At 36.3% G+C, this 19,516-nt stretch overlaps 2 protein-coding genes across 2 annotated transcripts; one reads left to right on the forward strand and one right to left on the reverse strand.

The window, feature by feature from the left end:
- Positions 1–822: 822 nt before the first annotated feature.
- On the reverse strand, positions 823–5,763 carry LOC115424280 (uncharacterized). The gene is made up of 4 exons (XM_030141438.1): positions 5,362–5,763; positions 3,613–3,969; positions 2,956–3,059; positions 823–1,697 (listed from the first exon to the last, which is right to left on the reverse strand). The coding sequence occupies exons 1-4, from the start codon at positions 5,408–5,410 to the stop codon at positions 1,482–1,484; spliced, it is 726 nt and encodes a 241-aa protein (XP_029997298.1). The 5' UTR covers positions 5,411–5,763; the 3' UTR covers positions 823–1,481.
- A 4,169-nt stretch (positions 5,764–9,932) lies between these two features.
- Positions 9,933–17,314, forward strand: LOC115424279 (zona pellucida sperm-binding protein 3-like). Its single transcript, XM_030141437.1, has 11 exons — positions 9,933–10,423; positions 10,499–10,614; positions 12,139–12,242; positions 12,318–12,492; positions 12,576–12,693; positions 15,171–15,253; positions 15,321–15,484; positions 16,326–16,484; positions 16,792–16,884; positions 16,955–17,029; positions 17,097–17,314. The coding sequence occupies exons 1-11, from the start codon at positions 10,028–10,030 to the stop codon at positions 17,297–17,299; spliced, it is 1,686 nt and encodes a 561-aa protein (XP_029997297.1). The 5' UTR covers positions 9,933–10,027; the 3' UTR covers positions 17,300–17,314.
- Positions 17,315–19,516: the final 2,202 nt, after the last annotated feature.

Here is a 19,516-nt window from a genome sequence, read left to right on the forward strand (position 1 = left end):
ATTTCATGGACTATCTGAAGCCTGTATGTTTTATGTTGATTATATATATATTTTTTTTCCTTTATATATAAAAAAAAAAGACAAGAAAAAAAGAAAATAATTGCTCACTATCTTGCACACACACGAAAAAGTGGATCTTGTCTCAGGAAGGCCAGGGTTCCAGAGTACCAACTCCACGCCATTTTAATGTACATTTTTATGATGAGTAAAAAAAAAAAAAATGGATGATTTAAAAGAAACAATTCTAAGCACTGAAAGTTATGGATTTCAGAAGAGAAAATACCTTTGTTTCTAAATCCGTAGCAGTTACATAATAACCAAATAATGGACTTTAAATAAAAATGGAGTGCTTTATATATAAATCTATATATTAAAATTGCTTTACATTTAAAACAAAATGGTCAATGATTTTGATTGTTTAAAAAAAAAGACAGTGAATAACATGCAAAATGCTGTATGTTTGAACCTTTATTGTGTTTTCTTAATGAGGTCCCGTCCTGACTGAATCAGGAACATTGTGCATTACTCTTTCTTTCCTCTTTCTCTCTTTCTCTCTCATTCTCCCACAGCGGGTATTATTATTATTATGATTATGATTATTATTATTATGAAATGATGAATCAGACTTTTTTTGTGGAACATTGTTCACATTTGGAGGATGTTTGTAAAACATGAGCTGGTTGTAAAGGATCATGAAACTATGCACAAGTGTTGGGGGGAGGGGGCGGGGGGAGATGACGGGGATTTTATGGGCTACTTCGAAGTGGCTGATCTATTGCAGGGGTTTTGGGATCCAATGTTGTGTTCTGTTTTTTGTTTGTTTTTTTTTTGTTTTGTTTTGATACGGGGGTGGAGGGAGTTGGAGAGCTGAGCCGAGCCCTCCGCCTCCAGCTTCCTTCCCCTGATTCAGATCGACCTAGCGCTACATCGCCATGCTGTGTATTCCTAAAACCAATGAGCGTCTCACTCTTTAGCACTGTGGGATTCTAGCCTGTCACCCTCAAGGGTTTTTTCTCTTTTTTTTTTTTTTTTTTTTTTTTTTTGGTTTTTGTGGGGATATCGGAGGGTGGGGTATATGGGACTAGGGCTGCTTGTTTTTTTTTTTGTTTGTTTTTTTTGCCTTTTTTTTTTTTGTTTTTGAAATATTAAGTAAAATGTCAGTACTGAGATTTAATGAAAAGTCAGTGGCTTGTAATGTTTTATTTTTTTCTCTCTGTATATCTCTTTCTCCTCATAGAATGTGATTGTTAAATGACATGCACCGAAACAAATGTTTTCATGAACTATGGAGCTTCTTTCAAATATTAATAAAATAGCATTTTTTTTCTTGGCTGTTAAAAATCTGTCGTTTTGTTATGTGTTGTTTGTCTTTTTGTCCATTTTATTTTACCAAACTGAACTCTGAAGTCACCTCAGATGTTTTTTACAGTCAATCTGGTGTGACTTCCTGTTTGCTGCCACCGTTGGTTCACTGCCAGATGTCAAGTGGCTCGGAGGGCCAGCTGTCTTGGACAGGCGTAGTAGTTGTCCTGGGGTTGTCTAAAGTTAGGGTTGGCGTACACAGGGAAGTCAGGTTCCTGTGGGTGTGAGGGGGCCTCCAGGGTATTTTGGGAGATCCCGGTACTCTGCTGCTTCCTGGTCATTTCCTCATAGATCGGAACAGGAGGCTGTGGTTTATGATTGTCTTTCACCTTCACCTACAGCAGACGACACACAGCATTGAATACAACTGATATAGGTTTATGTCACATTAACACAGCTTTACACTTTATTTTTATGATTGTTTATTAGTCCTCAAGCACCAGTGTTCACTTTTGGTTTTTGTTTTGGAGTTTGGAATACGCAAACACTATACTTCTCTAAATGTAACTACGTATAAAACAGTATGGAGGAGAATAGAACTTGATTCTAGCTTTGGATAAGTTTGGATAAAATCAATTTCCTTATTCTTTTTAAAATATAAATGTGTAAGTTCTAACTCTGAATTCATTGCACAGGTAGCATTTTTCATGATATTTTAGGCAGGTAGTGCTGTCAGGATAATCATCTGGGCCATTTTTTTTGCAACATTATGACATTATATTGTACATGTCAGCTACTTAGAATTTATAAGCATTTATTTTAGTAATGAACATACAACTATTTGTTCTTAGATGCCAAATATCAATCAACTGTGTAATTTCTCCATAGTAGGATGAACCTTGTCTTTTCTTAAATATGGTCTGAAAAGCTGATGTAGAAGTATGCAAAGGTGTACAAACTCTACTCAAGATGTTTTTTGTTATTTGTGCACAGACTTTCCAGGCACAAAAAAATTCTTTTGCATTGCTCCCTTGAAGTTAGGTAGAAGTAAAAAGCCAAACAAAAAAACACCTTAGTCTTAAATAGAAAGTACTCAAAACACTGTACAAGAAAAGATAACATAATTAAGAAATTATGAATTCTGCAGTTGAGGTATGAAAACTATACACAAGGAACTAGGAACATACTGTTAAAGACAGATGTGTTTGATGAAACACCGTGAACGCTGTCAGTGGAAACAGAAATATTACATTAAATATTCAGTCCATTAAACAGCAGCTCTGGTAAAAACAGTAAACACTGAAGTATCAGTTGTGGAGGCTGTATTAAAACAACAAAATACACTAAAAAAGTATTGAACAAAATAATATTTGGAAAGGTAGGTCTTTATGTCACGCACTGATTTGCTTAACTTTACTGTATGAGCTTTTTTAGACTGAAATTCACATGCTATTGTTTTTAAAGCTGCAATTTGTCATATTCTTACTGGTTTTCCTTTCAGATATTTGAGTCATTTTTGGCAGGTTTAAGTCAGACTGTCATAAAAAGCTGTGTAGTAGTAGTGGCAGTAGCAGTAGTAGTAGTAGTAGTAGTAGTAGTAGTAGTAGTAGTGGTAGTAGTGGTAGTATAAGTAGTAGAGGTGTGAACACTCACACATTTATCGACGGCCAACCAGATCAGCAGTAGCAGAAGAAGCCCCACGGCAATAAAGATGGTCCAGAGCAGTGGAGGGTAAAGATGAGAACACTGACATGTCCCTGCACAACAGAAACACACATTAGATACTCTAAAGCAGGGGTGTCAAACATAGGGCCTGTGGGCCAAAACCAGCCCCCCAGAGGGTCCAAATCGGCCAACGGGATGAATGTGAAAAATGAAAAAATTACACTGAAGATAGCAACAGTCAATGGTGTCATTTTAGTTGAGGGGCCACACACAATATGATATCAAGTAAAATAACAGCATAACGACTTATAAATATAAACTCCAAATATTCTTCTGAACAAAAAGAATAATCACAATTTTCTAAGAAAACATAAGTGCAACTTTAACAATATTCTGCCTCTTACTATGTTTCGTGTATTTGTGTGTTAATAATAAGCTGAGACATAGTATTGTTGAAATTGTACTTATTTTTCTTAAGAAATTTCAGATTGTACATAGTTGTTTAGGTTATTCACATTTTTAGGATGTAATTTTTCTTTTTCACACTAAAGCAATAGGAAAACTTTGGCGTTGTAATTATTTATAGATTATTATGGCTATTATTTTACTGATCCGAGCCGCTTAAGTCTGGTTTTATTTACATACCTGTCCCTTCAACCAGTAAAAATAGTTTTCGGTCACAGACAAGGGTCTGGTGGGAGTGGTCTTCCTCAGTGTAACTCAGCTCCCACATGTAGAGCCCTGTGTCACTGCACTCTAAGTGCGTTATGGTCGCGTTGATCTGCAGGGAGTCCAGTCCTCCACACAGACGCAGACGGCTCCTGTGCTTTGCTCCCACCCTCAGCTCCCCCCCGTCCTCCATGGACAGCAGAGTGGTCTGGCTCTGGGCGCTGCGGTGGTACAGGTGGAGGCCTGACGGGTTCCCATGATGCAGCGGGGGTGAACAGGAGAGCTCCAGTGACTGGCTCTGAGTCAGACGCTGAAAGATCACCTCTGTGTAGACTGGAGGAAACACCGGTGGAAAGACAAAGTAACAAAAATGACATTAGACCAACATAAGTGCTGGTCCAGACTCCTGTCCACATCCACATTATCCCTTTGAACATCATTCCTTACATTAGTACCATTACTTCATGGTACCTAACAAAGCAGGTACACTCACTGTTCATGCAGAGGTGGACCTTACAGACCCTGTAGACCACATTGGACCTGAGATTGCTGACTCACTGTAACTATTGCTGTCACTGTCTTGTAATATATTTGGAAATAACAAAAAAATTCTCACTTGCCGAATAAAGGGTTAACCTGCTCACACTGACAGTATGTGTGATGATGATGTTGGAAATGTCGATGTCTGTGTTGTTTTTTACGCTGTACCATGATTTACCCCTGAACTATATATGTTGTGTGACATTTGTTTTTCTTTTTTGGTTGATTTATTTCCATATACTGGAGTGTCTGTCTTCAAAATACTGATAAATTACGTCATTTTTTTACCCGTAAAGACCCAAATATCCACTGGTGACCAAAACCATCTACTGATCTAAAATGTTTAAATACTTTAAAACCATTAATCTTATTTACATGTTGAAATAATTGGTGTAAAATGCAGTTTGTCATCTTTTCATGGTCATCAGATATGACCCATTTGGATGTTCAGAGGCTCCGTAGTAAGCATGGAAACACCGTCATCTTCTACAACATTGATTCACCGGTAAAACCCATGGAGTTGGATCAATGACAGTAGATGGACACACTTGGTTTATGTTCAGATTTTACTGAAAACGTCACTTTTTTTCTCTGTTTTTGATATGATAACACTTAAATGCAACCTCATCATGATGATTAAAGTACATGATCAGTAAATTAAATATAGGAAAATACCTGATTTTTACTGACAAAATGCAAAATATAGAAGATAATATTATGATATATGATGATAAATCACTTAAGAAATATTAAAAAGGGAGAAGAATTTATTTGGGAACTGCCACAAAAGTAGCACTGGGTCTTTATGGGTTAAAGTAGGTTGTATATCTTCAAATTTTGTGCCCAAACAGTTAACAGTTCAGTTTAATTTATTTATACAGCTCAATATCACAGATCAGAATCAGAAATTTACCTTAAAACGCTTTGCAATCTGTGAAAAATAGAGTGCCTTCTGCCCTCTGATAACTTGAATTTCCCTCAGGATTAATAAAGTATCTATCTATCTATCTATCTATCTATCTAGACTAAAGCCACTCACATAGTCTGATTTTTGTCACAATAAGTAAACTCAAACAATACTGTGTGAGGATGTACTCAAGACAAAGCGTTCAGCAAACTCCTGCCTCTGACTAGAATAACGTCTGTTTAATAACTGATTTTCAATGTAAAATCTGATTCTCTTACCTTCAAAGAGTTGGATGAAAAACAGAAGACATGGTAAAATCATCCTCATGGCCTTTTCAGGTGTAAACTACTGAGATATAACAAAGCTCAGTCATAACGTACTCCTCCTATTTCCTCTGTTTTCTTTGTAGGGTTTGTGGACAGCCTCAGCGTGTGTTCTTCACCTCAGAGCAGGAAGATGACTTCAAAGCAGCAACTGCCGTTAAAATACAGAGGCTGATCTCAGACACACACTGAGACTGAGAGTTTATTCTCAAATTCAGGATGTCACTTTACAGCCCCCAGCCGTTGGACTCACACAACTGAATTCAACGGGGTTTGTCATTGATATAAATATAGGATGAGCAGTAAAAATTTCCACAGTTGTTCGTGGTATTGTTAATTATCACTTTAAAGCTGCGTCATGTCTGTCTGAAATTCAAGGTGGTGCAACAGGGGGATTTTAAGCATCTGCAGTTTTAATAGCTTTATATCAAGTGGAACACCTCACTGTTGCTTTTTATAGCAGAAACGGTTCAGTAACTTATTGTGTAATGATGCATATGCGTGTAGTTGCATCAGTTTATTCAGTTCACCAGTGCAGTTAAATGTGGCTGCTTCTAACTAAACCAAAATACAATATAAATATTACTTTTACTCAATTAATTGTTTATATTTAATTTGATAGTACACCATAGATCAGGGGTGTCAAACTCATTTTAGTTGAGTGAAAAAAGTCAAATTTCATTATTGAAATGTGTACAAAAGTTTCCTTAGAAATGTGAATAACATGAACAAAGTGAAATGTCTAAAGCACAGGTGTCAAACATGTGGCCCGGGGGCCAAAGTGTCCAATCTGGCCCGTGGGATGAATTTGTGAAATGCAAAAATTACACTGAAGATATTAACAATCCAGGATGTTAAAATAATTTTAGGTCAGTTTAATCCAAAGTGTGTCAGACCAGTACAATACTATCATAATAACCTATAAACAATGAAAACTGCACATTTTTGTCTTTGTTTTAGTTATAAAAAAAAAAGTAAGATTACACAAAAATGTTTACATTTACAGACTAGCCTTTCAGAAAAAATGTGAATAATCTGAACAAATATGAACATCCTGAAATGTCTTAAGAGTTGTATGTCTAATTGTACCAATATTCTGCCTGTTATTAAATGTTTTGTGTATTTGTAGATCCACTGGGATCTGTAAGTTGTGATGTATAAATGATAAACTAGGTGCAATATTTTTAAAATTACACATATTTTTTAAAAATAATTTTCAGGTTGTTCATTTTTGTTCATGTTACGGTTCGTATATATAAACATTTTCATAATGGAATTTGACTTTTTTTCACTCAAAAACATAGAGAAAACTTTAGAGTTGACATTATTTCTAAGTTCTTATCCTATTATTTATATTATTTTACTGGTCCGGCCCACTTTAGATCTTATTAGGCTGTGTTTAGCCCCTGAACTCAAATGAGTTTGACACCCCTGGTCTAAAGAAAAATAAGTGCAATTTTAACAATATTATGCCTCAGTTGATCATTTACACATGTGCATTACCATGTACAAATACACAAAACATTTACTAACAGGCAGAATATTGGTAAAATTGCACTTACTTCTCTTAAGACATTTCAGGTTTTTCACATTTTTCCAGGTTACTCATGTTTTTTTGTGGAAAAAACATTTTGTAAATGTTAATTTCATTCATTCATTTTCTGAACCCACTTTATCCTCACTAGGGTCACAGGGGTCGCTGGAGCCTATCCCAGCTACTTATGGGTGAACATGGGGTACACCCTGGGCATGTCACCAGTTCATCACAGGGCTGACATATAGAGACAAACAATCACTCTCACATTCACACCTATGGGCAATTTAGATTAACTGATTAACCATTTAATTTAATGTAATTCAATTTTTTTACACTCAAACAAAGAAATAAATAGTGGAGTTGTCACTATTTATAGGTTATGATAGTACTAGCGCATTGACCCATGGGGAACCACCGGTCATATTAACACCGATATCTAGGGACTGAAGTTAGTAAATGCATCGTTCCTGTTTTTAACTTCATTTCCCATCATGCAGCATGGTACTGCACTTCCCATCAACAGTCATGGGCATAGCAACGTGATTGTAAGGCTATTATATTCCAAAATTACAAATATCTCCCAAAATATTAGTCCTATCAACTTGCTGAGATATTTAATGTGGAGACAGGACTATTCCTCAACTGTAGGTACCAAACTGGCCAGGTAAAAACGTCTCAAGTTGTCAGAACTGTGCAGATACACACACACACACACAGACGCTCTCAGACCTTCCAGTATTATGATCCTGTTTTACTTCTCTGATCCACTTGAGATTGAATTGGCCTGTATGTGAAAACTGAACTAAACTGATTCTGAAACCTTTAATTGTTAATATCGTCAGTGTAATTTTTGCATTTCATAAATTCATCCCATGAGCTGGATTGGACCCTTTGGTGAGCCAGTTTTGGTCGACAGGCTGTATGTTTGACACCTGTGCAATAGATAATATATTCATTCATTCATTTTCAAAACCCACTTTATCCTCACTAGGGTCACGGGGGTCGCTGGAGCCTATCCCAGCTACTTATGGGCGAAGGCGGGGTACACCCTGGGCATGTCACCAGTTCATCACAGGACTACAATAGTTAATATAACAACGCTTAAAAATATAGGGCATTTTTAAAGATTAAACAGTAGTTTCCAAACTTTTTCAGGCTTTTTTGTCCTATAAGACAGTGTTTAGTTTGATGTTTCAGATGTCTGAGTCATCAACAGCTTTATCAAATAGTTCTAACATTTTCATTTCAGACTCTTAAACACATCCAATATCTCAAAAATGACTAAAGATAAGGAAACAAGTCAGAGTCTGGGACGTGAAAACAGATTTGCATGGATTCATTCATCATCCTCCTAATTTAATGTGATTTACCCGGCGTCCTTGGGAATAAAGCAGCTCCACCTCCAGCAGAAACAACAGTAACACACTGCTAGTACACTGATGTTTCAGCATTAATGATCTTATGTCATATCTAATAATATAAATCAGTTCCAACCAGTATTTCTGCTCAAACACTGCAGCTACATTTTGTTGCTGTACATACAAGACTTTGTGTTTGTTTGTAGCTGTTTTGGTAGTTTTACTATGATGTGAGTATTTCTTTCACCACTACTTATTAGTATATTAAAAATACTAAAGAAATTGACTTATATTGTATACATTCCTTTTGTTTACTCGTGTAAATTTTCTGTCTACGTTCATTATCTGCCCATTGCGCTGTCCTCTTCTTTTCCTTGTGGATTTTTTTTTACCCTTTTGCTCCTCTTTTTTTTTTTTTTTTTGGTGAGGTATTAGATAGATAGATAGATAGATAGATAGATAGATAGATAGATAGATAGATAGATAGATAGATAGATAGATAGATAGATAGATAGATAGATAGATAGATAGATAGATAGATAGATAGATAGATAGATAGATAGATAGATAGATAGATAGATAGATAGATAGATAGATAGATAGATAGATAGATAGATAGATACTTTATAAATCCTGAGGGAAATTCAAGTTATCAGAGGGCAGAAGGCGCTCTATTTTTCACAGATTGCAAAGCATTTTAAGGTAAATTTCTGATTCTGATCTGTGATATTGAGCTGTATAAATAAATTAAATTGAACTGTTAACTGTTTGGGCACAAAATTTGAAGATATACAACCTACTGTAACCCATAAAGACCCAGTGCTACTTTTGTGGCAGTTCCCAAATAAATTCCTCTCCCTTTTTAATATTTCTTAAGTGATTAAGTGATTAATCACCATATATCTTAATATTATCTTCTATATTTTTCATTTTGTCAGTGAAAATTAGGTATTTTCCTGTATTTAATTTACTGATCATATACTTTAATCATCATGATGAGGTTGCATTTAAGTGTTATTATATCAAAAACGGAGAAAAAAAGTGACGTTTTCAGTAAAATCTGAACATAAACCAAGTGTCTCCATCCACTGTCATTGATCCAACTCCATGGGTTTTACTGGTGAATCAATGTTGTAGAAGATGACGGTGTTTCCACGTTCCCTACGGAGCCTCTGAACGTCCGAATGGGTCATATCTGATGACCATGAAAAGATGACAAACTGTATTTTACACCAATTATTTCAACATGTAAATAGGATTAATGGTTTTAAAGTATTTAAACATTTTAGATCAGTGGATGGTTTTGGTCATCAGTGGATATTTGGGTCTTTATAGATTAAAAATGACGTAATTTATCAGTATTTTGAAGAGAGTATTAATTTTACACTGAATATATGTGTGTTTCCTGGGAACCAAGAGTTAAGTACTTTTAACAGAAAGGAGCTGACATTTGTACATATTAAGTAAAATCTTGTGCAACTCCATGTAAATCTAGTTTTTGTAGTGACTTCGGGAAATGCAGTGTATGTGTGTCTGTTTAGGTGTGTGTGTGTCTGTTTAGGTGTGTGTGTGTGTGTGTGTGTGTGTGTGTGATGTCATTTGCAGATAAGTGGATTCAGGTGTTCATTGTGCTCTAATGAGCCTGACTGCCTGCATGAAGTTTTAAGTGCAGCCCCTGTCACACTCAGCTGCTTCCTGAACCAGTCTGCTCTTTTATATTACCTTTATGGAGCCCTTGTTCCTCTGGTTTAGCCTTCTTGCTGGGCTTTTGTGGTCTGAGATCTCCGTCACACCATCTTTTGCTCGTCACCTCGAAGCCACAGGTTACAGACCACATGTACAAACTCAGCTCTCAGGGCTTTATGGTCCTAAACACACTGTGCACGGCCAACAGAATGTCCCTGTCGAGGAGCGAGAGCAGGTCAATACAGTCAGAGTCACCTGCCATCCAGACTCGCTGGACATTGTTATCAAAGCAGACCTGTTTGGAGTTGGAGCTCCTGTGAATGCTGGTGATCTACGCCTAGGGGTGGAGGACAAAGACAACTGCAGAGCTACAGCGTCTTCACCAGATGAGTTCAGGATCCTTGTTGGACTGCTGGACTGTGGACACAAACACTGGGTAAAAAAAACACAATCTGTTTTGCATCTTGTGAACATTTGAAGCCCTGGTTCTAATCATGTGTTTTATCCACAGATGACTGAAAATGCTCTGATCTACACAAACCTCCTCATATACTCTCCTGCACACTCTCCAGATGGTGTTATCAGAATGGAAGAGGCAGTGATTCCAATTGAGTGTCATTATGACAGGTCTGTGACTAAAGAGCACATGTGTAGACTCACTGGGTAGCAATGGGTTAAACAGAAGTGAACATGTTCTAACAAGGGGTAAATGTTAATCCAGCAAACATAAACATTTACATATTACTTTAACCCTTAAACACTGAAAAAGCTGCTACTGACCAAAACCATCTACGGATTTAAAATGTTTAATTAATAACCTTTCAATCACTAATCTTATTAATATATTGAAATAATTTGGGTAAAAGAGTTTCACAGCTATTCAGCAGCATAAGATTTGACCTTTTTGGACATTCAGAGGCTCCACAGTGAACATGGAAACACTTCGTTCACCAGTAAAACCCTCATAGTTTGACCAATGACACTGGTTCTAGACCCTTGTTTTTCTGTTAAGTTATATTTTGCCGAAAATGTCACTCTTCCCTCAGTGTTCTGTTTTTAATTTACTGAGCTTTTATGAACATCTGCATGATCAGGAAGTTAAATAAGAAAATATTTTTTTCACTTAAGGAATGTATAAAATAACAAGTGGTGCCAGGCACAACAAACCCCGCCCCTCGCATGTATTGTAGCTTATTTTGGCATCAGTCCAGCTGATGTCGTCATGTCTATGCATGTGCTGATGTCAGCATATCAATTGCCTCTGTATATTTGCCAAGGTTGAAGTAAATTGAAACGAAATTGATGTTTTTACAGACATTTGAAATTTTGCCCATTATAAGTAAATGGGAGAGGGAAAAAAAAAAATGTAAAAATTCATAAAAAAAATTTGTAATTTGATCTGTGTTTCCCAAAATGTAACTTCATCTATTCTGGGTCACTGGCAATCTATACACCTATTTTGGTATGAATTCAAGCAATAGTTTTGCTGATACGGACATGTGAAATTTTGCCCATTATAAGTAAATGGGGGGGGGGGGGGGGGGGTTAAAAATTCATTAAAAATTGTAACTTTGACCTACTTTTCCCAAAATGTAATCAGATCTATTCTGAGTCACTGTCAATGTATAAACCCAATTTGGTATGAATTCAACCAATAGTTTTGCTGCTAGAGTGTTAAAAATAAACAAACTGAGGCGGGGTAATAAATGGTGATAAATCACTTAATAAATGTTAAATGTACAGAGGAGGAGGTTGCCACAGATTATCTCATGTCTTTAAGGGTTAATGTATGTATTTCATTGAAAAGCAAGTCAGATATGTCACTTTAAAGTATTATCAGAATAAGGCTTAACAGTGGTTTTAACTATCAGAGAAAACTGTGGAAGCTTGAATATATACAGTCTTTTAAATGGAAAGACGCCTTCCATCTTCTGTTACATTTAATATTGATACAAGGTATCAAAGCTAAATAAATGAGGTGAAAGCAGGAAAAAACACTAATTTGTATGGAATGTAAAGCTCTAAAATCCAAATTCTGCACAATTTATCAGTTCAGTAAATGTGTTGCCTTTGCAGTGGGCTACAACAGGACTTTTTGCAAAATGACAGTACAAAACAATGGAAAACTGAGTGTATGTTTTGTTTTTTTAGAAAGTACAGTTTGTCCAGTTCTTCGCTCACACCTACATGGATCCCATTCATTTCAACCCAAGCTGCAGTGGAAATGTTGGACTTTGACTTGAGGCTTATGAGACGTGAGTGTAGACCGCCTCTGCAGTGTGTTGGATTCCATTATGAAGAAGTGCTTACTGCTGTCTGATTCTGTGCAGCTGACTGGATCCACGAAAGGGGCTCCAACATGTTTTACCTCGGTGACCCCGTTGGCATCGAGGCCTCTGTCCGAGTCGGCCATCACATGGGGCTCCGAGTGTTTCTGAACAGCTGTGCGGCTACACTTACCCCTGACATACACTCTGTTCCCAGATATGTCTTTATCAAAAATGGGTAAGCACTTAAAACCATCTGCTGCGTGTTCATGTGGATGAAGCGTGGGTGTAAAGTGGCTTTGACTCTTCTTCTTTCTCTAGATGTCTGATTGACTCTCAGGTTCCAGATTCCAAGTCCCACTTCTTGCCAAGGATGCGAGATGACAAGCTGCAGTTGGTCATTGATGCTTTCAGGTTCAATAATGAGGACCGAGGAGAGGTGAGGCTTTATTTCCACAGGTCTGGGAAGAAAGTGGAGTTTCTAGAAGACAGGAGTGACGTGATCATGGAGATGGATGCAGGTTAACATATAACCAGTATTTTTATTTTTTTTTGACACTTAGTTTTTATTAGTTATTTATCATTTTGTCATATAGAACATAACAAACAGCAACAGATAATAGTCACAATCTAATAGTAATGGTGATTTAGGTTACAGTTATGAAATGGCAATCAAGTTACCAAATTAATTTAATTTTTAGAGCAGCAATTTATGGAACATTTCACAGGACTATGAGACAAACCACCCATTAATTGTATTTAAAGAAACTAATCCATTTGCCCCATCTTATTATGTAAAGTTCAGCCTCAGCATAAATGCTGAGGCTGCAAGCTGAAAAATGCTTTTTTTTTTTTTTTAATTTCATCAACAATTTTAAACCAGTCCTCCAGCACTGGTGGATCAAGTTGAAGCCATTTACGAGAGATTTTTTTTTTTTTTTTCTGCAGCACCAAAGATTTTTAAAAGGTATTTATTACTTATTGTCAAATCATCATGAAGATCTCCTAAAAAAGTGATAAAGTGGGTTGCTGTAATTTAAAACCCAAAGTCTGTTCTATTTTTATTCAAACATCTTTCCAAAAAGTTGTAATTTTCATCCAGGACCAAAAAAAATGTGCGTGTGGTTTGCCTCTGTGTCCACCTCCAGCATGAAGAAGCATTTAAGTTTCTACAAAACTGTTGTTTTGGTGTAATTTTTCCAACAAAATTCTCACCAGTAGGCTGAAGAGGAGGTTGAAGTAGCAGATTCACACGGTAACCAGTAGAGTTTTAGATGTACTGTAGCTGTTTTATTTTTTATTTCACCAGATAAAATCCCATTGAGATCTTTTACAAGGGCGACCTGGCCAAGAGGTCAAGCAGCACACCACGATGAAAGACGGCTCATTTAGGAATGTCACAAAATAACAGTTTGACAGAATTTTAAAGTGCAGTCTAGTTTAGGTCAAAAAGAATTTTTTAAGTGCAAGATCTGTGAGCCTCAAGAGCTTACTGAGGACTTATGATTCATCATAGAGAATGCTGTTACAGGATGGATGGATAGAATTTCAAACATAAGTAGGAAAAAAAGACATTACCAATTTAAACAGGACAATCCAATATATGGAAATAAATCCACCAAAAAAGAAAACCACAATGTATAATTATTTGACTGTGGCTCTTTAACAATACTTTGTCTGAAAAGAAGTAGGAAGAAGCCAGGCTTATTGTTTAACTATTTTGTACTTTCTAAGTCTAATGTGTAACTGTAATTTTTTGTATTTCAACACTCATCTTGTACTCATCTAACCTATGTTTAGGTATTTTACATTTATATTTTTTAAAATAGCTTGTTTACAACCTTGTGCCACCTTTTTAGGGTGATAATTACCATATGAAAAAAGCCACTGGGCTAACTCTGGTGCAGTAATGTGGATTAAAGTGCAATGTCCCTGTTAAATAAACTAATGAAAGCATGGATAAGGGTTTACGCATCAGTGAAGGAGAGTGATGGGCGGAGGAGGACTTTTTAATTTATTTTTTAAGTGCTAAAAGGCCATTTTGGAGCTTTGGTTTGTCTGTTTGAAGCAAGGTTATTATGGTTAACGAAAACTAATGAAATGACGAAAACTAGAATTGTAAAAACATTTTCGTTAACTAAAATAAATAAAAACTATAATTAAAAGAAGAAAACGATAACTAACTGAAACTGTATTGTGTGCTTATAAAACTAACTAAAACTTATAAAAATCATGGATAAAATTCCCTTCGTTTTCGTCTTTGTCAATGTCAGATTGATATGAAATTGATTTTATTTCCCTTGAGCAATTTTAGCTGCTGGCACCATATGACAGTTAACAGTCCGTCCCTTCTCGTCACTTGTTTACATTCGTCTTCTGGTCCCCACTCTACCTGGAAACATGGAGACTAAAGTTGGGAGAAAGCACCAGAGTCCTGTCTGGTAATTTATTTAATACGACAGGGAAGAAGATAAAAGATATGAAAAAACAAAGCATTTAGAAAAAAAAGAAAACTAATAAAAACTAGTAAATCTGCTCTAAAAACTAATTAAAACTAACTGAATTGGAGAAAAAAAAGTCAAAACTAAATAAAACTAAACTTTAATGAAAAATCCAAAACTATTATAACCTTGGTTTGAAGGAGAGGTGGTTGTCAAAGGTGATTCCAAGGAGTAGAGTTATTGATGGAGAGATGAAACTCGATAGTTGAATTATAACTGCATTTGGATCAATCATGATTATTTCAGATTTGTCGCAGTTAAGTTTCAAAAAGTTGGTGTGCATCCATTTAATAACATAGAGGCAGTGTCTTAGAGTGGCTTATATTTGAAGGAGATGTGGATGATATCAGTATAGCAGTTGAAATTAGGACTGTAGTTGCATATAAAAGTAGACATTGTGATTTTCTCTTCACAGCTCTACATCACATGTCACATGACAGCTGTACCAGCAAATGATGCAGAGGCACCGAATAAAGCGTGTACATTTATAAACGGAAGGTAAGTCCTATGTGTTCATACGTTTGACGCTTCAGTAAAAAAGGTGCTGAACTGCTGTCTTTTTCAGATGGCGGTCAGCTGATGGCAATGACTACTTATGTGGGTATTGTCAGAGCCAAAATGAAGGAGTCAAAATTCAGGGTAAATCTGGCATCTCTGGCACGTTTAGTCCTCGAGGGTTCAGGAAGCCAGTCGAAACCTCCTGGAGGACCAGACTGAGGAGTAATGAAGGTACGACATCTACAGAAACTAGAGCAGGGGTCTCAAACATGCAGTCCAGGGGCCAAAAGGTTCCAATGTGGCCCGTGGGATGAATTTGCAAAATGCAAAAATTCCACAGTCTAGGCTGTCAAACTCATTTTTAGTCCAGGTTCCACATACGGACCAATATGATCTACAGTAAAATAATAACAGCATAATAACCTACAAAAAATAATGACTCCATATTTTCTTCTCAGTTTGATGTGAAAAAATATTACACTGTGCCTATAAATAATGACAACTTCAAATTTTTTCTTTAATTTAGTGCAAAAAATAACATTAAACTATGAAAATATTTACATTTACAAACTATCCTGTAACAATAAAATGTGAATAACCTGAACAAATATGAACAACCTGAAACATCTAAAGAAAATTACGCACAATTTTAACCATTTTCTGCCCATTACTAAGTGTTAAGTGTCTTTGTAGATCCGATCCATAATGCACATGTAGAAATAAGTTGAGGCATATCATTAAAATTGCACTTATTTTTCTTAAGAAATTTCAGTTTTTTCAGGTTATTCACATCTTTTTTGTTTGGATAGTTTATAAAAGTAAGTATTTTCATAATTTAATAACAAAGACAAATAACTGGAGTTGTCATTATTTATAGGTTATTATGCTAGTATTTTACTGGTCTGGCCCGCTGGAGATCAAATCAAACTGAATGTGGCCCCTGAAAGAACATGAGTTTGAGACCCCTGAACTAGAGGTTTTCGGATCAATTTTATTCTCCTCAGTTCAGTACATGTTTTCACCTCTAGATGTCAGGATTTACACACTCACACTACTGTGAATGTTTGTTTAGTGTGGGAGAAGGAGACAAAAGTGGGTCCATTGTTGGTGTTGCCAGCACAGAGGAAGAGTGGGGCTTTACCTGAGATGGAACTGCCCCCCCTTCTCCATAAAATCACCAAAAGCTCTCTGTACGGCAGCTCCTGGAGGACTGGAATAGACATGGACACAGGTGAGACTCACATGATGATGGATAGATGGAATTGATCCCAAACTGGGAAACTGTAGTGCAGCAACTGTAAAAATAGAAAATAAAAATGCAAAACAAGAGCGAACACACTATACATAATAAATTAGAAGAATAAAAAAGAACTGTAGAAAATCTGGACAAACGGGATCAAATGGTAAGGTGCAAAAATAAACTGTAATGTGTAAAATTACATGTCATTTTTCAATAAGATGGAGGTGGATGCATATCAATTGAGTGCATAATGGAAATATGAAATCTGATGTATGGCTTTACTAACTTTTTTTTCAAGGCCTTGACAAAGACGACAAAGAAGAAGAAGAAGAGGAGGAGGATGATGACGGTACTGCAGATCTGAGCCCTGAAGAACTGTCAGCTCTGAAAGGTTGTAAACATTGAGCACTACGTCTTCCTCGCCACATATCTGCTGATACTAAATGGAATTTTCATTTCAGACTTGGAGAAAGGACTGCTTCCAGGTTCATCTACAGAAAATGTGGAACTGAACAGAAATGAAACCACTATGACAGGTAAAATAAACTGAAGCTTTACTGACACTGTTTAACAATTGTATAACTCTTTCCCTCTTTCTTTCAGGTGATACTTTAGAAAATGAAGCTGTTATACCTCTCGAAAAGGCAGGCCCTGAAGTCTCATTTAAAACACAACCATCAGTGGAGCATAACGCCACAGCAGCCACGAACAAAACCAGCAGCAGCACCAACTTGGACATGACGACACGGTTGAACGAAACTGATGCCAACTCTGGCTTTTCAGAGACAAATGGCCCAAAGAGATAATAAATGATTACTAATATACTTGATTACTTTGATGTGTTTCTCATCAGTGTTACTGAGGGAAAAAGCAGTTTCTCTGTTGATCATATGGGCTGTTATGTGAGCTGTGAACCAAAGTCAGTTTGACACCTCTGATATAAAAATGAACAGAAACTGTTTGTGTCTGAACAGGAAATTAATTAGTTATTAGTATTTAACCACTTAAAGGGGTCATATTTTGCTAAACCCACTTTTATTAGTCTTTGGTTCATTTATTTGTGTATTTGGACCCTAATAGTTCAAAAAGTTTGAATTTGAACCCTCCAGGTGCTGCAAAGCTGTCTTTGTATTAATTTTGGCAAAAATCAAGTGGATTTCTACAACCTGTTTTAATTCCTGCTAATTTGTTACGTCTATAACTAATTACATTACAACATTTGCACATATAAGGTCAAGACTTCTGACAAACATTTCTCGGAGTACGACATAATTTAGTAGCAGCAGCGGTTGTAGTCCATACTGAAAATATGTCCAGACTTTAAGCCGATTACCTAAAATGTTCAGTTGGTTGAACAGGACAGAGCAGCACAGCCAACAACCTTGAAGTGGGTGGGGTGTGAAGTAGCTCATTTGCATTTAAAGGGCCAATGCTCAAAACAACCTTTCTGGTGTCATTACTCAGAAATAGGGTTGAAGATGGACCTGTGGAGCTGAATTAATGAAGAATTCAAACCCAAGCATTGCATTTACCGTTTATGTAGACCACAGGGAAATGTTTTAAAATGCATAATTCCGTTTAAAAATGCAAAATATCACTCTTTTAACTGCTTACTCTGTAGCAGCAGTCTATTGGTCTTCATTCCTACATTCATAGGTACATTAGAACTCACAGATCAGAGTGGATCTACAGACACAAAACATTTAATAACAAGCATAACATTGCTAAAATTGCGCTGATTTTTCTTAAATTTCAGGTCGTTCATAGGTTATTCACATTTTTTGCGAGGATAATTTTTAAATGTAAACATTTTCATGTATTTTTTTTTTTTTTTTTTTTTTTTTACACTAAAATGAACGAGAAAAATGTGAAGTTTTAATAGTATTTTACTGGTCCGGCCCACTTGAGACTTTGACACCCTTGACTATTCAGTTAAATCTCAGTGTAATGTATGCTTTCAAAAATTTGAATAGGTGTCCTGTCGAGACACCCTACTTGTCAATTTGAGCTACCTAGCACTACCGAGCATGTGCACGCAAGTGTATGACCCCCAAGCGTTTTCACAGTTTAAAGACCCATCAATATGTGCTACCCCAGGCAGAACCCAATAATATTTTGTTGAGGCTGGTTTAAGCCGATAAGTGAAAGACTTCCCAGGAGGTCTGCACTGGAGTTTCTCATGAAGAATGAAAAGTTCTTTTGTATTTGTGACATAAAATAAACTAATATTGACTCAGTGTCACTGGAGGCAGTAAATCTCAGACATAAACCAGGAAGAGACACACCCAGGTGCAAAGGTTTGGTTCAGAGCAGCAGACCAGTCCAGGGGGACGTTGGACTAGTTGGATAGTGAAATTCAGTCTACAGTAAGTGCAATTTTTATTTGATCTCTGGATGTACATGTAGGCTTATGAATTCTACTTCATCTAAACGCACTGTAGGATACAGAGTGGATGCATTCAAGGTACATTAAGACATTTTTTTCAGCAGCTGGTGTGAGTTTACCCTCTCATAGTAAATGTTTTTCTCTCAGTACTTGTGTTGTAGGTCCTGGCTTCATATCTTGACTTTCCTACTCTGTTTTCTCTCAGTTATTTCTTTTTTAAATCCTCCCCATCAATCCTGTCCATGTCTTTCCTTGTTTCATTCAAGTGGGAAAAAAAGCAGGATTTTTTTTTTTTTATCCTAACTGCAAAATACAATGTATTATCTGCCTATAAGAATGAACTACCCATGTTTTCTCTCTATGAGCCACACCTATAAAAGATCACATTAAGTTACAACAAATTCCAGTGTATTTTTGAGGCTTCTTTGTCACCTAAACACAGCAGATGTACTACTACTAGTTTGTATGTTTTGTATTTAATTCTACATCCATTAAAAAGCCTAAATAAGTGCAATAATTTGTTCATTTGTGTAACAATACATTAACTTTTTTCAGAGGCAATTCATGACATCCATCAACTACAGTTTACTACGACTTAAAAAATCACAAAACCTATATTGTCTGTATTGAAAAAATA

The sequence above is a fragment of the Sphaeramia orbicularis genome, chromosome 8, assembly GCF_902148855.1.
Source record: "Sphaeramia orbicularis chromosome 8, fSphaOr1.1, whole genome shotgun sequence".
NCBI classification, from domain to species: Eukaryota; Metazoa; Chordata; class Actinopteri; order Kurtiformes; family Apogonidae; genus Sphaeramia; species Sphaeramia orbicularis.

Coding starts and splice junctions, on each gene's coding strand:
- LOC115424280 (XM_030141438.1), bottom strand. CDS start 5,410: ATGAGGATGATTTTACCATGTCTTCTGTTTTTCATCCAACTCTTTGAA. Junction 3,970..5,361: donor TTTCATCCAACTCTTTGAAG/GTAAGAGAATCA, acceptor TGTTTCCTCCAG/TCTACACAGAGGTGATCTTT. Junction 1,698..2,955: donor GGTTGGCCGTCGATAAATGT/GTGAGTGTTCAC, acceptor CGTCTGCTGTAG/GTGAAGGTGAAAGACAATCA.
- LOC115424279 (XM_030141437.1), top strand. CDS start 10,028: ATGGAGCCCTTGTTCCTCTGGTTTAGCCTTCTTGCTGGGCTTTTGTGG. Junction 15,254..15,320: donor TGTACATTTATAAACGGAAG/GTAAGTCCTATG, acceptor TGTCTTTTTCAG/ATGGCGGTCAGCTGATGGCA. Junction 16,485..16,791: donor TGGAATAGACATGGACACAG/GTGAGACTCACA, acceptor TTTTTTTTCAAG/GCCTTGACAAAGACGACAAA.